We start from the raw sequence: 24541 nt of genomic DNA, 5'->3' as shown, positions 1-24541 counted from the left end.
AGCAGCACTTGTTAAACCCAATGAAGCGTTTGCATTCTAGGGCTGGCAGCGCCTTACTGACATGGCACAGCCAGCTCACACCTCGGGCACAGACGTTTGGGCTGACGTTGCTTTGCACAGCCTGGGGCAAGCTGGCCGTGAGACCAACGCCTTGGTGCACAAAGGAAGATAGGCTACAACTAGAGGGGCCAGTTTATTAAAGAGAAACCTCACGTCCCAGAGAATTCAAACACATTTGGAAAGGGCCCAGCCCTGCTGAGGGGGCCCATCTTCACAGCAGCACAGTTCTAACCCCCCCGAGCTCGGGCACCAGCCAGTGCCAGGGGGAAGAAAGGATCCACTAATACAGCTTATGATGCTTACAAGCAGCCTGAAAGAGCCAGTGTTAACGTTCAAAAACTCCCCTTTAGCAAAGGTTAAAACAAAATGGTTTAAAATATTGAAAAGTTCCATCTCCCTGGCTGCAGCAGGGTGGGAAGCAGAGGTCTGCAGTGCACGACTGTTCTCCTGGGGCACTGTGCTTAGACTGCTCTACCAGTGAAGGCCAGAGGGAGGCGTCTTCTCATCTTTGTTGCTTTCCAATGAGAAGGGTGGGATTCGGACATCAAAGTGGGAGCCATCAGGCCTCTCAAACCGAAAAGTACCCCTGCAAAACAAAGTCAGAGACCAGACTGAGACCACTGCATCACCACGCCCCGCACAGTGCAGCAATGGAATGGCAACTCCTGGGGGAGGCATCAACCCTTCTGCACTCTGCCGTTGCTGGTGGGAGGATCCTGCAAAGGCAGGCGCTGGCAGGAAAGCATCACCAGCCATGTGACTCACTTATGGCAAGGCGGTGAGCCCAACACAGAGCAGGCCAGGCTGTAGTACAAGGCACCCCACGGAGAGGAAAAGATGCCTAAAGCCACCCCCAGATAGCTCGGACAATGTTCGCCTCAGTCCAGGCCGGAGACAGGCTAAGTTAGGCCATCTGAGTTTAGTTTGCAAATAGGTCAAATTCACATTCTTGTTTACCAGCAGAAGCCCCAATGGCTCAGCAACCTGGGATCAGTCCTTAAAGGCCCATCATAGGCAGTTTGGAAGCTGAAGTTTCTGCCTCACAATTTCCAAGGGGAAGATTAAGCACTGAACACACATTTCCATACACAGGTAAGACAAGTCAACTCCCCAGCAGGTCTCCCACTGCCTCAGGAAAACAAGCTGCCTTGTGTGATGCAGGATGTGAGCTAACAGGGAGAGGTCTTGATAGATAAAATAATAGCTCGGAGTCAGATTCTTCATCACCTGAGATGACCATCTACTAGAAAGGAAGTGATGTGGCTTGGTGATTCGGGGATTCCAGCCCCTTCCTCTCCCCACTACTGCAATGGCTTCCTAGCTCTGGCGCCTGGCTTTCCTTTCAGACTTTGGGGAGGGAGAACACTACAACGAGCTGCATTCTACTCCCAGGGGACCTTTCATTCAACTAGTCAGGAACACCCAACCAGGCAAGGTGAAAGCCTGAGTTAGCAAGAGCTCAGCCTGAAGGGGCAGATCTGCTGTAGTAATTCCAGCTCAGATACAAGTGTCTGCAAAGCAGCCCCCCGCTTCTGAGAAAGATACGCGCAAAGGTGGGGAAGAGAGGTGTCATGTGACACCTCTCCTGATAGGGGCTGAGCATCCACATCACAACGTGCACAGTTAGGGATTTAATGAACGAGTGGTTAGTTGTCAATGGTGGTGAAGTACATGGGACTGCGTAAGCCAGGAACAATCCCAAGCATCAGGCCTTTGGACACTGAATTTCAGACTCACTCTGGGAGAATGTGACTGCACTTCACTAGCATTTCCTCCAGTGGGTTCTGCTAAAGGAAGGCCCCAGGGCACAAGAGCCAGTACAACCCTGCCTCTGGGACTCAAGAGGTAACATGCTGGGGAGCTGAGCATATAAGCAGATAATTTGGAAAGGGCCCAACTCCGTCACAAGGGAGAAACGGGGGGAGAAGGAGGAACCAGCTAAGAGCCTCTGCCAGGGCTCGTGGACAGCAGGGGTTCCTGGAACTATCACTACAGCCTGGTTTATGCAAACGTGCAGCCACCTTTAGTTGCCTCATCCACACCCACCAGCAGTTGAGTCCTGTCAGAACCCCAGACTGTGAGCTCTCTGGGACACAGACTGTCTCGGGGGTCCTAATCTCCAACTGAGGACTCTGCACTACCACAACAGTGACTGGTTCTTACCACATGTGACCACTGGATGCCTGCAGGGAGACATGGCTGCTGTATTGAAATGCTGGCTGCTCTTTGGATAAGACTGGCTCCTGTGGACACAAAGAGACCCCACTGTATCAGTCAGCTCCCCTTAGATTTCTCCACAGCCAGCCATTGGCAGATTTGCTTTGCAACAAAATCAGCAGAGCTCCTCAGGCTTCAAAATGCTGCTTAGCAATTGTTCCTCCTCTTGCCATCACCACCCCCATAATAAAGGCCACACCTAATAAGTAGCACCAGCATGACACCCTATTTCAGTTCCCCCCATAGTCAGATGATTGGGGGACTGAGTGAACTAGAACAACCCTCTGCTGACGAGACTTGCACTTTCTGCTGGGCTCCTTCCTGGGGTAATTCTGCAGGACTGCGTGCCTGCATAAAGCCCAGCCCCCGGGCAGGCAGAAAACAGCAAGGAACCAAAGGGAGGGTGTGCGGGGGAGGGGGAACTACCATTGGTGCAGTTTGGGGGGAACTGCCCCCAAACAGGCGAGCACACAGGGTTACGTGCCCCTGTCCCCACCATTTCTGCAAGCGCAGAGCTGCCTAGCTGAAGGGGGCTGCAGCTCTGCTGACTCTGCAGCTGAATGCCACCTCCTGGGTCCTAGCGCCAGTGGAGCTCCCGTCCTGTGCAACCCACGGTAGGGCTGGGCAAGGTGCAGCGGAGAAATGAGGGATGGGACGGAGGGGTAAGGAGAAGAGGTAGTGGGGAAGGAATGGGGGGGTGGAATAGGGCAGGGGAAGGGGATTGTGGGAGTAAGGCATAGATGCTGGAACTAGTGGTGGAGGCTTCAGGGTGATCTCCCACCTCAATGCAGCCAGTGGATTGTGCTCCCCACTGCCATGCTGGAGCCACATTTATTTATTGAGAAATAAAATTTGCAGAAGTTTAAAATATTGTGCGGAGAATTTTTTGGTGCAGAATTCCCTCAGGAGTAACAGAATCTGCAAGGAACCGTGCACATGACTCCCACAGCGCACACTTTCTGCAGTCACTGGAAGTGCCCATTAAGCCGCATAATGATAAATCAACCCAGGGCGAGTGCCCCAAATGGAGGCTATGTCTGAGGACAGATTCCAGGCAATACTTACCCTTCCCACAACTCCTCGGCCCCGGACAGTTTCCAGGGTGCCAGACAAACTAAATATCCTCCAGTGCCGTTCTCGCAGTTGTACCACCTCATTGTCAAGGTTCTCCAAGCGGATACAGTAACGCCACTAGAGAGGCAAGAGACAAAATCGTCAGGAGCTGGAGCCAGCCACCAATAGGCCAGGTATCAGGTCCACTTGCTGATGCCACCCTCCCTCAGAGCCCATCGTGATAAATCTGTCCATAGCCATGGTGGGGCTTCCAGCACCTCACAGCAAAGAAAGGCCCTCCTCCTCCTCAGGCTGTTTTACAGGAGCACAAGGCACTTACCCAATAAACGTGGGAATTCTGGGCTTCCTGTCAAGAGAAAGAAACTAGTTTAATAGCTGCCCTTCAGCTCAGCGCCACTGCCCCTTCAGTGATCAGCACAAGCATGCAGCACGCTGACTGGGCAGCGCAGACTGAGACACTCTCCAAATTCACCATGAGTTAGTCCCTCATTCCCAGGGTAGCACTGGCCTGGGCAGCTATGTAACTGTGACAGAAGAGCTCCAGGGATCCACCAGTGACTGGAGAACTGACCAGTCATGGGTACCCCTGTTAATTATACCCCCTGTGCTGTTCGAGGATGCCCAACTCCACATGCTGTTGCTTAGCAGACAGGATACATACCAGTTCGGCTCTCCAGCAGCTTAGCTTACATCGGGGCCTGCCCGTGTTGTGGTCCAAGGCTGCCTTACAATCCTACTGGTCCTAGAGGCACTGTTTATTTTGAAACTGACCTGTATGTGTAAATCCCCAGCTCTCCACCCCAGGAGACAGCTGGCTAATACACAGGCTGAACCCCGAGGTGGGAAGCACAGGGTGTCAGCTGAATCCAGAAAGCGTTAACCAGGGAACTCCTCAGCCCCAGGGAGAAGGCAAAGCAGTGAGTGCCAAACCCCGGGAGGCAGTGGGGGACTGCAAGTGTAACTCACTGCAGTCCAGATTGTGCTGGTGCCATTTTACATCCAACACTAGCGGCAGGGAGTGTAATGATCCAGGCATTGTGAAAATTCTCACCTGCCCTTTAGTAGCACCTCTCCCACAGAGCAGCCCAAGGCCTTCCAAAGAACTCAGCTAACAACTAGCAGGGGCTGAGATGGGGATGTTCCCATAACCATTCTGTCCCCTGTTTCCATGTTCACAACCACTGGGGATAATGATACGTGAGGATGCAAGTAGAACAAGAAGCCAGGTCACAGGACGAAAGTGAGATGCTGCAGCAGGACTCGGCACTATCTGCACTGGCCCATAGAAAGGATGGGGTGAGGAGAGTAACAATGGTGGCCACGCTAGGAAAGACCCAGACCTACCCTCATGCCCATGTAGAAGGGGATGACAGTGACTCGGATATTCTCGGTGGTTTCTCGGTGCACATCAGACAGCTCTAACCAGGGATGATTCTTCTCCTGCCACGCACACAGCGTGTCCCTTGCTACAAAAGGCGGAACTGCAGGGAGTGGAAAGATGACAGTTTATCCAAGTGGCTATACATAAGCTCCTGAACTCCCACCTCTCAGACAGAGTGGCAGCTTTTACATGGTTACAGAGGTCTGTCTAAGGATGCTTCTGCTAGAACAAAGCCTCTCACTCACCCCAGCACGGGTAATGCACTGCATCTAAGACAACGAGCTGCAGATGCCTGTCTTTCCTTATGAAAGTGCCTTATAGGAGCACATGGCTCTGTAGAGGCTCTCTCTAGGGCAAGGCTCCAGGGGCATGCAGTTACCTTTTGTCTGGTCGTACATAAGAAACCTCTCAAAGAGCTCATGCTGGATTGGCACCTGGTCGGTGGAGCTGTAGGGAAGGATGTCTTCATGGCTTACGTAGTCTAGACCTAGAGAAGAAGCCCACATCAGCCATTAACTGCCATCAGCAAAGGGAGATTCACAGGAGGCATCTTATTAGGGCAAGACATTACACTAATGAGCAGGAAAGAAAGGGCCTGGCAGAGGAAATCTAAACTAGCAAAACTATCCTCAACCTACAGGACACTCCCTGGCAATAATTATTCACGTCTCGCTTTACTATCTTCTTCAAAATGGATACATACTTCTCCGCACATAAAGCCAATTCTCTTCTTGAGCCACTAGCGGCTGCAGAAGTGATTAGACTATCACACAAGGACTTCAGATAGGGAACACAACAGAAGGAGAAACAGATCCAGCAGCTCTAGAAATAAAGGAGGTGAAAGGAATGCAGGGTGTAGGATCTGAGTAGATCTACTGCTAAGTAGAGAGAGTGGAGTTTGGGGTCAACAGCTCAAAGTATCTGAGCAACAGTCAAGACTCCCTCACTCGCCTAGCCACTGACTCCAGCTGAACACACTTCTTCACAGTGCAGTGCACGTCAGTCACTCGACTGTTCTCCAAGAGGCCTAGGACAAGGCATCAGGGGTAGATCTATGTACTGCTGTTACTAGTCTACACTAGCGATGGCACCTCTCACGGTCCTCCTAGCCTGATCTCATGAGAATCTGCACTCTCCAGAAAGCTTAAGAGCAGCTATTTACTCACCTGGTATGGCATAGAGAGCTCGACTGTCGTCATGATTCGCCAGGAACGTCACTGCTTCCGTCTGTGACCTCTGAGACTGAAAATAAAGGGGATTTAGCGCTTCGAATGGACAATACTGTGGGCCAACAGCAGTTTTATTCTTCTTCTCTCAAGGTTGTACATTTCTTTCATTTAACCAGTTCAGCTCAGAACAAACATTTCTCTTGTTTTAATCTCCTAGAGAAAAATCACAATCCAAACACCAACTAAAAAGAAGATTTTGTTGCTTCCTATTGCCTTTACCTAACCTATCAAGTATCAGAGGGGTAGCCGTGTTTGTCGCTTTTTACAGATCCAGACTAATAGTCCTGTGGCACCTTATAGACTAACAGATGTATTGGAGCATAAGCTTTTGTGGGTGAATACCCACTTCGTCAGACGCACCCACGAAAGCTCATGCTCCAATACGTCTGTTAGTCTATAAGGTGCCACAGGACTCTTTGTCGCTTTTAACCTAGGCAGAAGAAATTTGACCTACTCAGAAGAGTAAAGGTTAAACATTTCTGATGATCTTTCTTAGCAGAATGATGACCTGGTAAAACAGAACCAGTCAGTCGCCCCTGTTCCAAACATCCCACCATAGAGGAACAACATTAACAGCCTTTCATTACAGCTGCTGTCTGCATCTAAGGAACTAACAGAAGAGGGGATCTTTGGGTGTCAAGAACAAGGTTATCAGACACTTACTATATGTGGGCAATCCCGAGCATCTATTAGCACCTGATAGTAGGTGTGAGTTTTGCCTTTGACTTCTTTGGATCCATGCCCTGCTGCACTCTCACTCCTAAACAGAAAGACAAATTCTGAGCACAAGAAGTCCCTTCACTAGCCTACACCCTACAGATGTGATTACACCCGCCAGCAGCAAGTGATACATAGAGCAGGAATAAGTTTGGTCATACATCAGGTTGCATCTCTGATATTGTGGATAAAGTACAAACAGTTGCTACCAGCAACAAGTTCATTCTTAAAGGAAAAGGGGGTTCTGAACATACTGCTGGATCTCCAGTCACTCCATTTCAGTCAATGTGAGATTCACACCACACATCATGTACTGCTGTATGTGTGGGAGATGCCAAAAAGATATCCATGTCAGTGGCATGATGCAACCATTTACAGAGACTGAGAAGTGTCTCGCTATTCAGCCAGGCTTCCTATCTGGGTTAATGCTTTCACTCCGCCCTTATTTTCAATGTGTTCACTCCTCAGTCCTATCCATGTCCCACAAGACTCACGCGGGGTTCATCAGCTGCATGGAGTGGAAGGTGAAAGACAAGCCTTCACCATCTGTGAGAAAGCTGAACTGAACCTAGCTTGCCAAGACTGGAGCCAAGGCCGACCAGGTCAAATCACTAGGGACTTATACAGCAACCTACACCTAAATCCACAGGAATTTCTTTCATTAACATGCAATTCCACCACCCACTTGTTTTCTAAAGCACACACACCATTCCCGAAAACCTTCCTCCCACCTTTTAACTTAATCTAAATTAATACCAAAATAGTTTCTCTTATTATGAGCCGCTCTCTCCCAGTTTGGTGCTCACACACAAGTCACCTGAGGCTTTGCCTCACTCTTTCCTAAAACCTCAGTGACCCTGACCAGGAAGAAGAGTAAAAGGCTTAAACAGCATGGGAGCAAATGAAGAAATGTAAATCCTTACTTTTCCGGAACAGGAGAAGCAACATCCCGATCATACAACCTGGCTTGCCAGGGAAACAGGACTATTCCTCGGTAGCCAAATACACTGTGAAGAAACAGCTGAAAAGGGGAATCATAAACTTCTGTCCTGTGCAAATCACAGCCAAAAGATTAAAACGCATAACAAAATAAAATAAAAAAGGTAACAACCTCACACTTCTAAAGCAGCAGCATTGTATTGTTACCATGCAGGGAGAAATGGCAAGGTTTGGGCAGAACCGGAGTTGATGGGGCAGGGGAGAAGAAAGGATCTAAGACATGCTCCGGTTTCTGGATCTGCTGACAGAGAGGAGAGTGGTGACAAAGGAGGAGGGAATGGAGAAGGCTCGGCTGAGAGAGATCTGGGAATGCAGCTTCGGCCACGGGACGTTTCAGTTGCCAACGAAGCCGGCCGGAGATGTCAGAGCCGCGGGCGGGGCTGCGGGCCGGGGCGGCGTGAGGCCAGCCAGGAAAGGACCCAGATCTGTGAGGCGAGGCGAGGCGAGGCGCAGCGGGACGGGACGAGGCCTGGGAGCGGGCAGAGCCGGGCAGCGCTCAGGGCCGTTTCACCGGCCGGGGTCTCGCAGCTGGGCTGGGCCGGGCCGGGCCCCGCTGCCGCCCCGGGGCACCTACCTGGCCCGTCTCGTACTTGCCCTGCGGCTTCGGCGCCTCGAACACTCCCACCGTCTCCAGCACTTTGCCCTCAGCCCGGTTCCTGGCGGGAGAAAGCGCACGGCGAGCTCAGGCCGGGCCGGGGCTGCGGGGCTCCGGCCCCCCCCGCGCCCCGCCCGGCCCCCGCCCCCCGGCTCACCGGGACGAGAGGTGGCGGCGCGCGGGCAGCTGCCAGCCCCCGGGCCCCCCCGCACACAGCGCCCGGAGGCCGCGGCTCGGGGCCTCCCTGAGCGGCAGGGCCCGGGCCCGGACCCGGCACCTGCTCAGAGCCGCCGCCAGGTAGCGCCGCGCCGCGCAGCCCGACATCCCGCCCGCCAGCCCCCGAGGCCGGCCGAGCCGGGGACAACGGAAGGGCCTAGCTCTGACACCACCACCGGTCCACAATGCACCGCGCGGCCGCAACCCCCGCCTTCCCAGCGCCCTTTGCGCGCGGCGCGGGGGGGCTCTATGGTTGATCGGAGAGGCCTTGGTAACGGGCCTGTGATCATGTGACCCCCCCCCCCCGTCCTGTCCAAGATGGCGTCCTCCATGGTGGCGGGCGAGCGGCTGGTGCGGGCGGCGGCCTCCGCCAGCGGGGAGCTCGGGCGGCTTCCCCGCGAGCTGCGTGCGGAGCTGGAGGCCGCTCTGGGGGCCCCGGCCGCCGGGCGCGGCCCCCTCGTCCCCTTCAGCCTGCTCCGGAAGCTGCAGGGCGCCCTGCGCCAGGCAGGTGAGAGAGGCGCCGGCCGGAGCCCTGGCCTGAGGCTGAGCGTCCGCCGGGCTCATTTCCGGCCCCTGCAGCTGCGGGCACGAGCGGGACACTCACTTCCCCCACCGATCTTCTAGGGGGCCCAGCTTATTGTCAGCGAAACCAAAACATGCACAAAGTCACCCGCTGCTAAGCGGCGGAACAGCAGCAGATCGGCAGCTTCACCCTTTATATAAATTATCAGTCCACACAACATACTGACACCGCAGCCAAACTTTGCTTTTGCAAACTCTTAAAATCTAAGATTTTCTAGGGGTTTAAAAAGCCGCTGGAATCCAGGAAGGTTGTGTGTTTTTTAAATAACATCCAGGGTCCCCAAAATACCTACTGCCCCCTCCAGTAAGGGGACCGTAAAACTGACTTCCATCTCCTGCAAGTGCCACAGCCTTGATCTGCCTCGGCTGAAATCCTTCTCCTGGTTCCTGTCACCTCTGTTATTCCTTGCTTCTCTGTGGTCTCCCCATGTCCCAGCTCTCCAGCAAAATGCTGCTGCTCTCTTTCTTGCATGTACAGAGAGGCATAGCCACATTGTACTATCTTCAGACTGCACCCTGTTACCTCAGGCAACTTGGAACTGGAGCCTTCCATTCTTGTCTATAAAAACCTCCATGGATTTTGAGTCACCTGTACTAAGGGACTCCCCTCTCTTGTCTAGAACCATCGACCTCTGCCCCTTCAGACAGCGTGGCCAGCACTGGTGCTGACTTCTCTCTAACTCCTGCCTCCAGAGCCCCCTTTTTGTATCTCAGCCTCCTCATTATGTTTATACCTCTGACATGTTTTCTTCCCTGTTGCAGGAAGGATGGCTGTATAATTAAGACACAGGATTTAGAATTTAAGGCACAAATTGGGTTTTTTTTCATGGCTCTGCCACTTTGGGAAAATCACTTAATGTCGATCCCTTAGTTTCCTCATCTGAAAAATGAGGATAATACTGACTTCACAGGGTATTTGGTGGCCTAAGTTATTGTTTTTAAAGCGCATTGAAATCTTCAGCTGGTAGATGTTAGACAAGTGCATAGTATTTATCTCTAACTCCTCTAAACTGTTTGGGGATCTATCTCAGATGATAGACTCTACAAAGCTTGTACTTTAAAGCAACAGTTAATTTTATCCACAAAAAGTGTTCTCTCAGAATTGGCTGAATGAAAACTACTGTGAAGTGTAAAAATTCAAGTTAAACAGTCAAAATAAAACCCCTCACTTTACAATATTTCCTCACTTACTTTGTTAACATCATCATTGCTCAAACTGATCTCAAATCTAATTATTTATCCTGGAACTGTGAACCTAGCCTGGCTAGTTTCACTCTAGTACTCTTGCACTAAGCGGATGCTGTTATGTGGAATGATCAGGATTTTTATATTGTTCTCCTTGACAACATATTTAACTTAATGAAAACAATTTTGTTTAAAATAGTTGTTTTTAAACTCTCTCTCTCTCTCTCTCTCTCTGAGACATTTCCCTGTTGCATCCTTGATGTGACCAGCTAGAGATCCAGAGAATGACCTGGATGTTACATTTCACTGCTTTGCCTACATTTCTGAATGGAAAGGATTTAGAGGAACTCTTTGTGTTGTAGGTTCTCCTGTGTATCTCCATGAGCTACTGGAAGGCAGCGAGATTTATCTCCCTGAAGTGGAGAAACCTCCAAGGGTATGTAACAAGCATGGAATAAATGCTAGTTACAGCTATTGTTAGAACACTGTTTCCATCTCTTAGCTAGGGACGCTAAAACTTGGTTTTTCATGTGCCAAGAAATGTACAGAATAAATGAATGGCACCTCAGCTCTCATTGCAGTTTCTCTTGTTTATTAATTGTCTTTAGAACCCAGAGCTGGTGGCCCGTCTGGAGAAGATAAAGGCTAAGCTAGCCAATGAGGAATACAAGCGGATAACAAGAAACATCAACTGCCAGGTCTGAAGAAGGGCAGGGAAGATACAAGATCAGAATAAATCTGGACAGTCTGTTCTCCACCCATTATAAAAGTTTACCGTACCCTATGGAACCACCATAACTGTTAAAGTCATAAGTGACTCAGCACAGCTCTTTGGTGGCAATGCCCAGAGATGAATTTGGGGTCCTGGCCTCTTTGGTTTGGAAGCTCAGAGGCAAAAGCAACTCAGTTCTGTGCGGAGAGCATCTCATATTGCTTTCCCACGACCCCGACTGGCCTATCCAAGAGTATCACTGTTGAGCTCCAGAGTCCCTCACCGGGAGTGAGGATTGATGTAGCACGAGGCCTTTGAAGGGAGAAGTAGACGTGCTGGAAGCCTTCCACCTCAAACAGGGCTGCCAATTCTGTATTGTAAACAAGGGAACCTGAGCCATCAGGGTGGTACCCACAAGCCTGTTGATCAAATATAGTTCTAGTCTCAATGGGACAGCAGTGCAGGATGCTCTACTGGAATTGTCTCCACTATGGAATTGACACCTAGGGTGGAATAAGGTTTTTATAATCCTGTTCTTCTCCTCTCAGGAACTGAACCGGTACGGGACTCTGGCTGACTTGGGAAGGCAAGGTGAGTTCTTTCAACACAGGAGGAAACAGGCAGTGTATGCCCAGCAGGCAGAAAGCCAATTGTGAGAATTAAATCAATTGCCAGCTACTCATCCTCAAAGACAGCAGTCCCACCTCTCTCTGACTAGCAGGCTGTGTTTCACTAGATGGGTTTAATTTGAAATAAGGGACGGTCCCTATTTATACATTAAATAACTACAGGGGATGATTATATGGGTGTCAGAGTTTGAAGGACTTTGAAAAGCCTCAGGGTTGGGAGTTTGGATCAAAAGGGGAGACCATGGTGCTTAAAGAAGAGATGTCTGCCAGCTCTGACCTAGATAGCCTGACCAGTGAAACTTTGTTTCCAGCTCGCTTCTCTCTGGCTCATGCTGTCCCCCTGCTGCAGTTTGTGGGCCCAGCAATGCAGGCAGAGGTGAATTTGTTAGTGTTTTAAATCAAAATTGCGTCTTCAAAAGAGGCAAGTTTTTTCAAAAGGTACAAAGTGTGTTTATTCTTGAGTATTTTTCTATCTGAACAATGGGGAAGGGACTGGCAGATTCAGGTAGGGGTACTATAGCTTACCCCAAGCCCTTACGTTGCATGCTAATGACAAACCGCTTTTATCTGCAAATGCTTTTGCTGACATTTCTCCTCCCTCCCTTCCATCCCCAGTTAGGTCCATGAAAGCCGTGGTCATCACCATATTCAACTTCATTGTCACAGTGGTGGCTGCATTTGCCTGCACATACCTGGGCAGCCAGTACATCTTCACAGAAATGGCAGCGGTGAGTGTGAGCTGGGACAGCACAGTTTCCATGTTTGTTTTTTCCATCTTCAACCTCCTTTGGGTTGTTCAGAGCACATTGGAAGGAACTGGCAGGAATGCCATCTCCACTGAGAACAGGAGGCTGATTGGAACGCTCCAGCAGCGTCACTTAAACCTCCCTTATTTCTTCTTGTCCCCCCAGCGTGTGCTGTCGGCTGTGATCGTGGCCTCAGTGGTGGGCTTGGCTGAACTGTACGTGATGGTGCGGACCATGGAAGGGGAGCTCGGAGGATTGTAGTCAGGCGGCTTTCACTTAGACTGTGATCCTTACGCTGGAGGTCTTTTCCTCCCCTGTGGGTTATTAATTTGTTCACAGGTACGTTTGGCTTTGGTCCATTGGGTCGCTGTGCCTACTGCAGTTTCCTCACACCATGTCCCTTATTCCTGCCACGTTTGAAATGAATCACCAGATGCACTGAATGGGGACCTTGTGGCATGGAACAGAAGAGTCAGCAGCAGTGGGAGGTTTCAAATCCACGACTGGCACAGGGAGGAGTGGGGGGCTTATTGCTGCCTCATCTTCTAGCTCTGAAGTTGCTGTCCCTTGTTCAAAATAAACGGGTTCTGTATGCATTAGAATTACCTTCCTCCTGCCCCAAGGCAGATTTCTAGGGCAGAGATGCTGCGTGTGAAATGCCTGCACTGTGTACCTGGGCAGCCTGTGTGTCTCTCTGCCCTCTTTATCGCAACCCCTGCAACTCCATTGCTTCTACAGAAGCCGTTATACTTGGTTTCTTTAATGCTCTTCACATTCCTGCATGGCGCACTAGCCGGGCTGCTTTAGGGTAGAGCACAGTTTGTACAGGGCATGAGCCCTGCCTGCTCTTGGCTGAAGCAGTGGGTGCCTGACCCAGGCCCTGTGCTCATGGCAGTGCATTTTCTCCCCCATGCAGACAGCTGCTCCCCAGGAGAATGAGGGCACCTAATCCCACGTTGTTCCTCCCATACTAGGAAATTTCCTAACTCAGAAGGTGTTGCAGCCAATGCAGGGAATTCTTTATCTGTTAAGATGAGGTCTAATAGAAACTGACCACAGATCTAAAAATTAACGCTAGCTTAGGTACAAGTGATTATGACTTATGTGCAGTCTGAATAAAGTCTAGACCAGAAATATAGATACACGTGCTACTTTAATAAGGCCAATTTCACAAAGCCAAAACCAATTGGGCCAAATAAGCTGGGAGGGATGATTTAAGCAGAAAAGTGTAAATGATAATTGGGAAACATTTAAGAACACCTTACTACATGCCCAGAAAGATGGAAGCAAGGAAGAAAGATGTACTGATTAAAAACGGACTTTGTTTAGAGGAAAAAGGAAGGCAGCTATACAAAAATAAATGTGTAACAAATGAAAGAAAAGGAGTGGATAGGGACAAGTCACAAGTTGGAAATTGTAGAAAACGTAAAAGGGAAGCAAATGGACACAAGGAGAAATCTATAGCCAGCAGAATTAAGGAGGAGTTTTTTAAATATATTAGGAACAAAAGCAATCATGATAATGGTATTGGTCCATTACTAGCTGGAAATGGTAGAATCATCACTCATCAGAAAAGGCAGAAGTGTTCAATCAATATTTCTGTTCTGTATTTAGGGAAAGACATTATATAGTCTCATCGTATGGTGATAACTCCAGTTCACTAGTTAGGCATTTTTAAATCAGCAGGTTCAGATAACTTGCAACCAAGATTTTTAAAGAGCTGGCTGAGGAGCTTCCCAGGCCACTAACGTTGGTTCTCAGTAAGTCCTGAAGCACTGGGGAAGTTCCAGGAGATTGGAAACAAGCTAATATTGTGCCAATTTTTTAAAAAGGCAAACGGAATGACCTGGGTCATTATAGGCCTATCAGCCTGACACTGATCCCTGGGAAGATAATGGAGCCGGTGATACAAGACTTGATTAATCAAGAATTAAAGGAAGGTAATGTAATTAATGCAAATCATGATGGGTTTATGGCAAACAGATGCTGTCAAACTAACTAGTAATCTCATCAAAAATATCTGGCTGATAAAGGTAATAATGGACTTGGACTTTCAGAAAACCTTTGACAAGGTCCCTCACCAAAGGCTCTTAAGCAAAGTGAGCTGTGACGGGACAAGAGGGAGGGTTCTCTCCTGGATCAGTAACTGGTTAAAAGAAAGGAAACAAAGAGCAGGAATAAATGGTTAGTTTTCACAATTGAAAAAGGTAAATCATGGGGTCCCCCAGGAATCTACACTGGGACCAGGGCTTGTCAGCATATTTATAAGCGATCTGGAAAACTGGGTGAACAGTGAGGGGGAAACATTTGCAGATGACACTGAACTACTCACGATGGTTAAGTCCAAAGCAGACTGTGAAGAGTTACAAAGGGATCTTACTAAACTGGGTGACTGGAGAACAAAATGGCAGATGAAATTCAATGTTGATAAATGCAGAGTGATGCACATTGGAAAAATTAGTCCCAACTATGCATATAAAATGATGGGGTTTAAATTACCTATTACCACTTGGAGTCATTGTGGATAGTTCTCTGAAACATCTTGTCAATGTGCAGCAGCAGACAAAAGAGCTAACAATGTTAGAAACCATTAGGAAAGGAATAGATGATCAAACAAAACATCACGATGCCACTATACAAGTCCATGGTACTCCCACACCTTAAGCAATGCATGCAGTTCTGGTTGCCCCCTCTCAAGATATATTAATTGGCAAAGGGACAGAGCAGGGCAACAAGAATGACTCGGGGTATGGAACAACTTCCATATGAGGAAAGATTAAAAAGTCTAGGAATGTTCATCTTAGAAAAGAGAGGACTAATGGGGGGGAGGGACTATGATAGAGGTCTATAAAATCATGACTGGTGTGGAGAGAGTGAATAAGGAAGTTTTATTTACCCCTTTGCATAATACAAGAACCAGGATCACCCAATGAAATTAACAGGCAGCAGATTTAAAACAAACAAAAGGAAGTATTTCTTCACACAACGCACAGTCAGTCTGTGGAACTCCTTGCCAGGGGATGTTGTGAAGGCCACAAGTATAAGAACTTGAGAAGTTCATGAAGGATCTGTCTATCCATGGCCATTAGCCAAAATGGGCAGGGACACAACCCCCTAAACTGCCAGGTGTTGGGACTGGAGAGCAGGGGATGGATCACTCAGAATTGCCCTGTTCTGCTCCTTGCATCTGGCACTGGCCACTGTCAGACACAGGCTACTTGGCTAGATGGACCATTGGCCTGTCCTAGACTAAGGAATGTTTCACCTATTTTCCTGCATCTCCAATGTGAATTGAGCCAGGTAAAACCTCAGAGGACAACAAAAAGTACATCTTCCTAAAAGATAAACAAAGCCATTGAGATAAAGGAGGGGGTGGGAAGAGATTAACAGTCATGACTCGTGGGGAGCCTGCACCCCCCAAAAAGCCTTCCTGGCTCCTGAAACAGAGATAATAGATTTTGGAAAATATAAGCAGGAAAAAAAGCCATTTTGGCATCCATCACGGTGGGAACACAAGAGGCCAGAGCTCTCAATCTGAGAAAGGGGATGTGGGGGAGTCAAGGCCCTGCACCCCTGGCTTCCTGCAATTCACCGTGACTCTCAGCCAGCCAGTAAAACAAGGTTTATTTAGACAACAGGAACACAGTCCAAGACAGGTCTTGCCGGTACAGATAACAGGACCCGCTTTAGTTAGGTCCATCTAAGGCCCCCAGGGAGGCCACAGCCCCGTTGGGAAGCCCAAGCCCTGTCGGGGGGGCCCCTCTCCATTTCCCAGCTAGCTCCAAACTGTATTCAAATAACACATCAAAAACATTCCCACTTCATCACAGGAGGATCCTTCAGCCAAGGGGCTTACAGTGTCTGGGAATGCACAATGGTGAGAAACCTACTTAGACAAAGATTGTAAATTGCTAACGTTAAGTTTTAGTCACTAGAAAGCGTGTTTTACTTGTAACCAACCTGTGTCTTCTATTCTTCTCTCTTAAACCGACCTTCTTCGTTAATAACTTTGTCCTTGTGTTATTACAAAGCCAGGCCAGTGCCGGCCATTGAAGTGAAGTGTGGCTCTTCAGCTGAACTACCAGGCTGGAGTGCACTTTGTCTCTTTGGAGGCAGCAAACTTAACATGGGGGGGTCCAGCGAGAGGGACCGGACACTGCAGTGGAGACCGTTTTGGGGCAACTCAGCACATTAAGGGCTGTTGGTGTCACCCTGCAAGGAACGACCAGGCTGGTGGAAGCCAAGATGAGGCCATTGTGCTGTGGACATGCTGCTGGTGCCAGGGCTCTGAGTCAAACCTTCACAGCACAGATGCACTCAGGGTTACAGGGGAAGCAGAGACACAGCCCCTTACTGGTCTGGGAGAAACCCCAGAGTCACATGCGGGGGTGGTAAATAATGAAGAGGACGAATCACTGATTCAGAGTGATCTCGATCACTTGGTAAACTGGGCACAAGCCAACTGTGTGTTTGAATGAGGCTAAATGTAAATGTACAGGAGGGAACCAAGACTGTGAGCCATACTTACAGGCTGGGGGACTCGATCCCAAAAGCAGGGACTCGTGAAAGGATTTGGAAGTTGTGGCATGGTGGATATTCAGCTGAGCATGAGCACCCACTGTAATGCTGTGGCTGATGAAGCTAATGCGACCCTGGGGTGTATAAACAGGGGAACCTTCAGTAAGAAGAGAGAGGTTAGTTTACCTCTGTATGGCACTGGTGCGACCACTGCTGGAATCCTGTGTGCAGTTTGGATGCCCACAACTCGAGAGGGATGTGGATAAACTGGAGAGGGGTCAGAGAAGAGCCCCAGGAATGATTAAAGGATTAGAAATCCTGCCTTAGAGTGAGCGAGTGAAAGAGCTCAATCTATCGAGAGTAACAAAGAGAAGGTTAAGAGGTGACTTGATCACAGTCTGTGAGTATCTACATAGGGAACAAATATTTAATAATGGGCCCTTCGATCTAGCAAAGAAAGTTCTAACCTGAGCCAATCGTTGGAAGTTGAAGTGAGACAAAGCCAGACTGGAAATAAGGTGTAATTGTGAGAGTAATTAACCATTGGAACAACTTAAGACTCAGACTTTAAGGCTAGAAGGGACCATCGTGATCATCTGGTCTGACCTGCACAACGCAGGCCAGAGAACCTCATCCACCCACTCCTGTAACAGACCCCTGACCTCTGGCTGAGTTACTGACATCTTCAAATCATTAGAGTTCAAGTTACAGAGAATCCACCACTTGCTCTAGTTCAAACCAGCAAGTGACCTGTGCCCCATGCTGCAGAGGAAGGTGAACCCCCCTGGCCCTCCAGGGTCTCTGCTAACCTGACCTGGGTGAAAATTTCTTCCCACCCCCAAGTATGGCGAACAGTTAGACCCTGAGCATGTCAGCAAGACACCTGGGAAAGAATTCTCTATAGTAACCTGGAACCCTCCCCAGGTAGTGTCCCATCTCGGGCCATTGGGGATATTTGCTACTTGCACTCCTAGATGGGCCACATGTCATGGTAGGCAGTCCCATCACCATCCTTTCCATTTACCAAGCTCAGTCTTGGTCACTTAGGGTTTTTGCCCCCACTGCTCCCCTGGGGAGGCTGTTCCAGAACTTCACTCCGATGGTTAGAAACCTTCGTCTAATTTCAAGCCTAAATTTGTTGCTGGCCAGTTTATAGCCATGTGTTCCTGTGTCCACATTGGCACTTAACTTAGATAATGCCTCCCTCTCCCTGGTATTTATCCCTCTGATGTACTTATAGAGAGCAGCCATATCTCCCTCAGCCTTTGGTTGGGCTAAACAAGCCAAGCTCCTTGAGTCTCCTTTCATAAGGCAGGTTTTCCATTCCTCGGGTCATCCTAGGAGCCCTTCTCTGCACCTCTTCTGGTTTGAATTCATCCTTCTTAAACATGGGAGACCAGAACTGCACACACTCTTCCAGATGAGGTCTCACCAGTGCCCGGTATAATGGCAATAACCCTTCCCTGTCTCTACTGGAAATATCTCCCCTTTTTCACAGCTGCATCACACTGATGGCTCAGTCATCCTGTGATCAACCAACACTCGCAGGCCTTGCACCGCCTCCAAGGGGCAGGGGGGAGTCTCCATCACTGACCATCTTTAACTCAGATGTGGTGTTTTTCTAACAGCTCCACGCTAGGCATTATTTTGGGCAGTTCTCTGGCCTGTGCTCTCCGGGGGGTCAGCTTTCATGATCACAATGGCCCCCTGTGGCCTTGAAATCTCTGAGCTCCCACCACCTCTGGGGTCAGCCCCACTTCCCGGCAGCGGAGGGGGGTAGTGCAGCATGCGCCCCAGGGACAGAGACGAGCCTCTCCCTTGCTTTGTTGTTCCATTCTGCCATCACAGTGGGGAGCGAGCTGAGCAACCTCAACCCCGGTAAGCAGGACCCATCCACGGTGAAAGGGCAAACCCGTGGGCGTCTGCCGTGCCCAGCGATAGCAACCAACGCTGTCATTGGAAACGCTGGCTCTGGGTGATGGTAACACTCCTTGGGCATCTCTCTGACTGGGATTGTGGGTGCACCCGCTGCTTGGAGCCTCACCCAGTCCAGTCAATACAAATGAGCCCTGCTTGTCTAAAATACAAGGCACGTGTGACCTATCTCTGTAACTCCCAAGCCAGAGCAGAGTGACTGCAGCAGGCTGGTGGATCTCATAGGAGTCTGACTCCCTCTTACACTGGGCTAGGTAAGATTCACCCTGCTTCTCATTCCCTCTTTGCCTAAGTCCACCGTAAGTAGAACCTGGCTTCAGGATGAGACATCCTCCTGCTTCCATCTGTCCCACCGCAGAGGTGCACTTACCTTGTTAGCATCAGATTCAGCTGGTGCCTCAGTTTCTCCATTGGTTGGGTGTTTTAGCTCTTCTGCTGAACCCAAATCTCCCCCTCCCAGGGTAATCCGAGACAAGCCTCAAGGAGGGAAAACAAACTCCCTGAGCTACAGCTTCTTCTCAGGGGCTGGACGAACCACCCCAGAAATTCACCACTCTCTGTGCTCCACAATGGCCCTTGCCCAGCCCTGTCTAGACACCTTGAGCCCCTTCCCCTTGTAGAGAGAAGAGGTGAGCTGAGCCTAACCTGGCCTGCCCTGGTCACCGCCTTGGCAGAGAACGTAACAGCAAACCTACCCCCTAGCCCTGACCTGTCCCAGCCTGAGGAAAATGGGCCTTCTTATACCCAGCATGCTTTGTTAGCGGCTTACAGGTCCCATGTTCACTGGACTGCAAGTCCCAGAATCCCTTGGTGTTTGGCAAAGAACAAGTCATGGGAGCAAGCAGAACTCTGACCCCTCTAACCCCAGCTCCTCCTGCCACAGCCACTGTTGCATGTGGGGACTAGGCTTCTACTGCAGGTGAATCTTTGGGGGTTTACTGCCCTGCCTTTAAAAATCACCTCAAATTGTAAGTGCGGCTCTGCAGGCAGTTCCCCTCCCTCACGCGGTGACTTCCCAGCCCCACATGTTTGAAAGTCACCATGACGGGACAGTGGCCTCAGTGGCATGACTTTGTGGGAAGGAATGCAGGTGCCAGGTGAGTCCATTCCTGGGAGCTGGTTCTGGTGTCAGAGGATGTGATGGGCTTTGGGAGATTTTAAATTACAAATTAAGCTTTTGAAAGGCAACTTGCCAGGCAGCTGGGATGTGAAACCCACATGAGATCCCAACTCAGTGTAGACACAGTGCCAGAGATGCTGAGCGTAGATGAGAATACCTGGAAATCACTTCCTCGTTCTTGTAGGGCGCATGGTCATTCCCATCAACTTCAACAGTGCAGGACCTAGCCCTCCACTGCCAAGCTGTGAGTCCAGGGTTCTGTGTCCCCCCAGCACCACACACACCTTGAGCCCAGTAAGAAATACGGCTCCCTGCTTTGCACCAGAGACCAGTGATGCCACCCACTGCTGCAGGAGAGACACAACTACTGTTGTCTGGCGGAGCGGCTTGCACTATTGGATGTTCCGCATAAGGGCCCCAGCTCCCGGAATCCACTGATTAGGGAGACTCTCGGCTTCCATTTAAAACAAAGCTAAGTGGAGTGTCTAGTCCTCGTGGGCACAAAGCTTGAAAATGTGACTCAAGTGCTCCCCGAAGACTCAGAAACCCGACAGCAAAGACACCCCTCCCTCCCTCCATTATTTTGATAACTGTCAGGATTTCTAAGCCAAACGTGTGACTTGGGGGCCTGATTCATGGCCTTCAAATACTTGTCTTGGGGGCTTAGCAATTCACCTGGCATATGGGCCCAGCCCTACAAGCCTATCGGGGGGGCTGGCTGTGCCACATTCCCCTCTGCAGCGCCTTTCTAACCAGGCCTGCAGCCTCCCTCTGGGGGATGGGTTTGGGGTAGATAATTTTCAGGCCTGGACCCAGCTGCTGAACACTTGTCCCAGAATCCCCTTCCTCTGGGCAGAATCCCAGCCACCGAGCAGGCCAGCAGCCATGGGGGCAAAAACAGCTGCCCCTGCACCCTGTGATCGTGGGCAGCAAAGCTACAGGGGGCCAGAGAGATTCCGATGGCCCCTCCTCCCATGCTCCCCTCTGCAGTTACTGGCAGGCAAAGAGAAGGGGACTCCCAGGCACCAGCCACCATGTGGGGAAGTTCTACTGCTGCCAGGGAACCCTGCCCTGGAGGCTGCTCCTCCCACAGTAGGCTGGATTTACCGCTGAGTATGGGGACCCAGCACCTGCCGCACTGGGGCAGGCCTGAGCCTTGACACCGTCTCCCCAGAGCTGGGGGTCCTCCCCCTCCGCCGCAGCACCCGGAGGCCCAGCTTGGCCAGGGAGGGGCTAGCAGGTGGGCAGTGTGCCAGGAGCTAACAATGTTGATTAATGTTCTGATGTCTGCTAAGCCCCTTCTAAAAACACGCTTTAATATTTCTGATATGTGCAAATCTATTTTGTAACCTGGAAATGTTACATGGCGCCGGGATTAGGTCATGTAGATAAAGTCCGTGGTGGGGCCCAGCCATAATCATTTGCAAATACAGCCTGAGATTAAGGTATTTTTTTGAAAGATTAGTTGGTATTACGGCTGATTGTGATATGCAGGACCGGGCAGCCCCGCTTTGCCAGCCCGCAGCACAGACCCGCATTTAGGATATTGGATGGTATTGCAAAGATCTTAAGGAGTCAGTGCAATAATACTGCCCCTCTAATGAAAATTAGAGCGCTAAGCTGGGGAGGGGGCACGGCCCCACGTTTATTATTGTGATGGAATTGCTTTGCAGCACACACCCAAGAAAGCCAAGATCCAGAGGTCACCCCACTGCACACCCTGGGAGCAGAGCCTCCCTCCAGATTAATTCAGCCAGGTACCACTTAGTCCTCCGTGTCCTGTGGCAGCCCAGAGTCTCCAGCGCCCAGCTGCCATTCAGGCCAGTGTTTGTTCCAGTTCCTAGTGGGTAGATGGAGTGGGGGTTGGGAGCCTGGCGGAGGGGAGCTGACATGGCTAAGGGCTGTTTAGAATCATAGACTCTCAGGGTTGGAAGGGACCTCAGGAGGTGTCTAGTCCAATCCCCTGCTCAAAGCAGGACCAGTCCCAACTAAATCATCCCAGCCAGGGCTTTGTCAAGCTGGGCCTTAAAAACCTCTAAGGAAGGAGATTCCACCACCTCCCTAGGGAACCCATTCCAGTGCTTCACCACCCTCCTAGTGAAACAGTGTTTCCTAATATCCAACCGAAACCTCCCCCAGGTTGGCAGCCTGGCCTCGCTAGCTGGGTTTGCCCCCATGTCCATGGGCAGCAGTTTCCAGCTGGCACCGCAGGTCCGAGTGTCTTGCCCAGCAGTGCCTGGTGCCAGCTGCTCCAGAGGAGCTCTAGGCGCCAGGCCTGACGGCTGCCCCCCGACAACCCCTGTGGCACCCACCTCGGCCGGGGCCAGGCCTAGGGCTCGCCCAGGTTGGTGACGATGGCCGCGTTATAGATGAGGTCAGAGATGTACCCGAGGGAGGTCTGCGCAGGGAACACATCCCAATAGGAGAGCCCCTCACCGGCCATGGGGTCTGCTCCCTGCGCCCCCGCCTGGCTGGGGGCAGCCACAGGCCAGTGGGCTCCCGCCTGGCTGCAGGGGGGCTGGCTACTGTCTTCCCACAGGAGCTGCCCCTGGAAGGCAGAGACGAGGCCGGGCAGCGCTGGGCCCAGGCACTGCTGGGGGCAGCTGCCCGGCAGGCGGAGCTCGGGCACCTGTTGGCTTCTGGCCCCTTGTCCCTGGGGCAGGAGGGAGCTGCCCTGGAGCGGTGGGGGGCAGGAGGGGGGCGGTTTACTGGCCAGAGCCCGCCGGCAGCTCGGCTGCTCCAGCTTCCCGCTCTTGATCCTCCGGGCGCGGCGGTTCTGGAACCAGACCTGGGGAGAGAAGGGCCGTGAGGGACTCCCCTGCCCCGGGCCGCAGAGCCGCGGGCGCCCCGACGTCCCGGCCCGCGGGATACGACGGGGCACCGGAGGCTCCCCCGCCCGGCCCGGCTCACCTGGATCTTGGCCTCGGGCAGGCGGGTGAGCTCGGCCAGGCGCTCGCGGGTGCCGATGTCGGGGTAGGGCAGCGCGGCGAACACCCGCTCCAGCTCGCACAGCTGCCCCCGGCTGAACGTGGTTCGCTTCCGCCTCCTGGGCCCCGGCGGGCAGCCCCCCGCGCCCCGCTCCGGCTTCGGGCGGCTCCCTGCGGGCGGGGGAGACGGGCAGAGCTCAGCCCCCGGGAGCGGCCCCCGGGAGCGGCCCCCGCCCCGGCCCCGCTCCCAGCCCCGCTCCCGGCCCCGCGCCCAGCCCCCGGCCCCGCCGCGCTCTGCCCAGGGCACCGACCTGCTCGGGGCTCGGGCCCGGCCACGGGGGTGCCCCGGGCGGGCGGCGGGCAGCGGCCGGAGTCTCCGTCGGGGAAGAGGAGTCGCGGGCCGGATGCGGGGCCAGCCCCGCTCATTCTCCTGCCGGGTCCCCGCGCCCCGTCCAGTCTCGCGGCTCAGCGCGGCCGCCCGGCGGCTCCCGGGGCCTTTTATCCCCCGCTCCGCTCCGCTCCCCCTCCCCGGCCAGCAGCTCCCAGGTGTCTGGGACCGCCCAGGCGGGTGCGAGCCGGCTTTGATCCCGCCGCGGGCTGCCCGCCCGGCCCCGCAGCCGCGCCCGTCGGGGATCCCAGCCCCATCCCAGCCGCGCCCGTGGGGGCATCCCAGCCCCATCCCTGCCCAGCCCAGCCCCGCTTCCGTCAGCCCGGCCCAGCCCAGCCACACCCATCGGGGGATCCCAGTCAGCCTGGGCCATCCCAGCCCCCTACCCCAGCTGTGCCCAGCCCCATCCCTGCGACCCCAGCCCAGCCCACATTCCATCAGCCCGGCCCGGCCCAGCCCCGTCTCTCCCCACCCCCAGGGACCGGGCTGTTTTGGGCTCCCTCGGCTGGGGCTCCTTTAGCCAGGTCCTGGTGCCCTGGGCTGCGCCCTGGCCCCCTGCTGGCTACCAGCCCTTCCCCCAGTGGGGTGAGTGGCCAGGCCCTGCTCCTGCTCTGTGGGGATGACAAGGGGTGGCCCCGGAGCTGGCCCAGGCACTGAGGAAGGGAGGGCCCAGGCACCGAGCAGCAGCGCCCCCCTTCCCCCGAGCCCAGGGGTAACTAACCGGGGCTCCGCCTTCCCCGCTGAGACCTGGGGCAGCTGCAGGTTCCGGGTTTGGAGTGAGACAGGCCAAGCTGTGACCCACCGGGAGGGAGGGAGTCTCAGCAAGAGGGGGCCCCAGGCAGAGCAGGTTTGGGTGTGGGGCCACATGGTGAATGCTGAGCCTCCCTTTGGGTCGGGTCCTCACCGGTTTCTTGCTGGCACCCACCAGGTCCCATCGAATTCCTTGCTGGGTGCTGGCAGGGCTGGCCCCAGGTCCCCGCACAGGATATTCCCCCGTCACCTTTCCCTATGGGCCCAGCCGTCAGCCGTGCTCCAGGCCAGCCCCCTCTGCACTCGCATTCCAGGCTGGCAGCACACAGGGCGGGGTGCCCTGGGGAAAGTGGCTGCCAACCTCCCAGCCTGGCAAATGGCCAGCGGCGCCAGCACATCCGCTATTAATGCCTGGGGGCTGAGCGGCTGTGTGCAGCTCCCCACGGGCGCCTCTGTGGCGTGATGGTGTCAGCAGTGGGTTGTCTGCCCTGAACGCTCTCGGCCCATCTGCACCTGCACTGCTAAGCATCAAACTGCCTTGGCCTCACAAGGGGCCATGTG

The 24541-nt window shown here is 52.5% G+C and overlaps 3 protein-coding genes across 4 annotated transcripts; 1 reads left to right on the top strand and 2 right to left on the bottom strand.

Annotated features, from left to right (window-relative positions):
- Positions 1–174: 174 nt before the first annotated feature.
- On the bottom strand, positions 175–8693 carry POLDIP2 (DNA polymerase delta interacting protein 2). Its single transcript, XM_039507525.1, has 11 exons — positions 8430–8693; positions 8252–8333; positions 7602–7699; positions 6625–6721; positions 5899–5974; positions 5112–5219; positions 4696–4832; positions 3671–3697; positions 3343–3468; positions 2224–2303; positions 175–646 (listed from the first exon to the last, which is right to left on the bottom strand). The coding sequence occupies exons 1-11, from the start codon at positions 8594–8596 to the stop codon at positions 532–534; spliced, it is 1113 nt and encodes a 370-aa protein (XP_039363459.1). The 5' UTR covers positions 8597–8693; the 3' UTR covers positions 175–531.
- Positions 8694–8714: 21 nt separating this feature from the next.
- TMEM199 (transmembrane protein 199) lies at positions 8715–14662 on the top strand. Its single transcript, XM_039507528.1, has 6 exons — positions 8715–8996; positions 10618–10691; positions 10864–10953; positions 11516–11558; positions 12212–12324; positions 12508–14662. The coding sequence occupies exons 1-6, from the start codon at positions 8807–8809 to the stop codon at positions 12601–12603; spliced, it is 606 nt and encodes a 201-aa protein (XP_039363462.1). The 5' UTR covers positions 8715–8806; the 3' UTR covers positions 12604–14662.
- Positions 14663–21533: 6871 nt separating this feature from the next.
- SEBOX (SEBOX homeobox) lies at positions 21534–23297 on the bottom strand. 2 transcript variants are annotated; one of them, XM_039507526.1, is made up of 4 exons: positions 23154–23297; positions 22826–23013; positions 22228–22703; positions 21534–21755 (listed from the first exon to the last, which is right to left on the bottom strand). In XM_039507526.1, exons 1-3 carry the CDS (start codon positions 23266–23268, stop codon positions 22245–22247), a joined length of 762 nt encoding a protein of 253 aa, XP_039363460.1. In that variant the 5' UTR covers positions 23269–23297; the 3' UTR covers positions 21534–21755; positions 22228–22244. The 2 variants fall into 2 exon arrangements, with proteins under 2 accessions (XP_039363460.1, XP_039363461.1); XM_039507527.1 differs by having other exon boundaries at positions 22545–22703.
- Between the last annotated feature and the right edge of the window lie 1244 nt (positions 23298–24541).

Source organism: Mauremys reevesii, linkage group 20 (genome assembly GCF_016161935.1).
Source record: "Mauremys reevesii isolate NIE-2019 linkage group 20, ASM1616193v1, whole genome shotgun sequence".
NCBI classification, from domain to species: Eukaryota; Metazoa; Chordata; order Testudines; family Geoemydidae; genus Mauremys; species Mauremys reevesii.
This window is presented reverse-complemented; position numbering and strand designations above follow the sequence as displayed.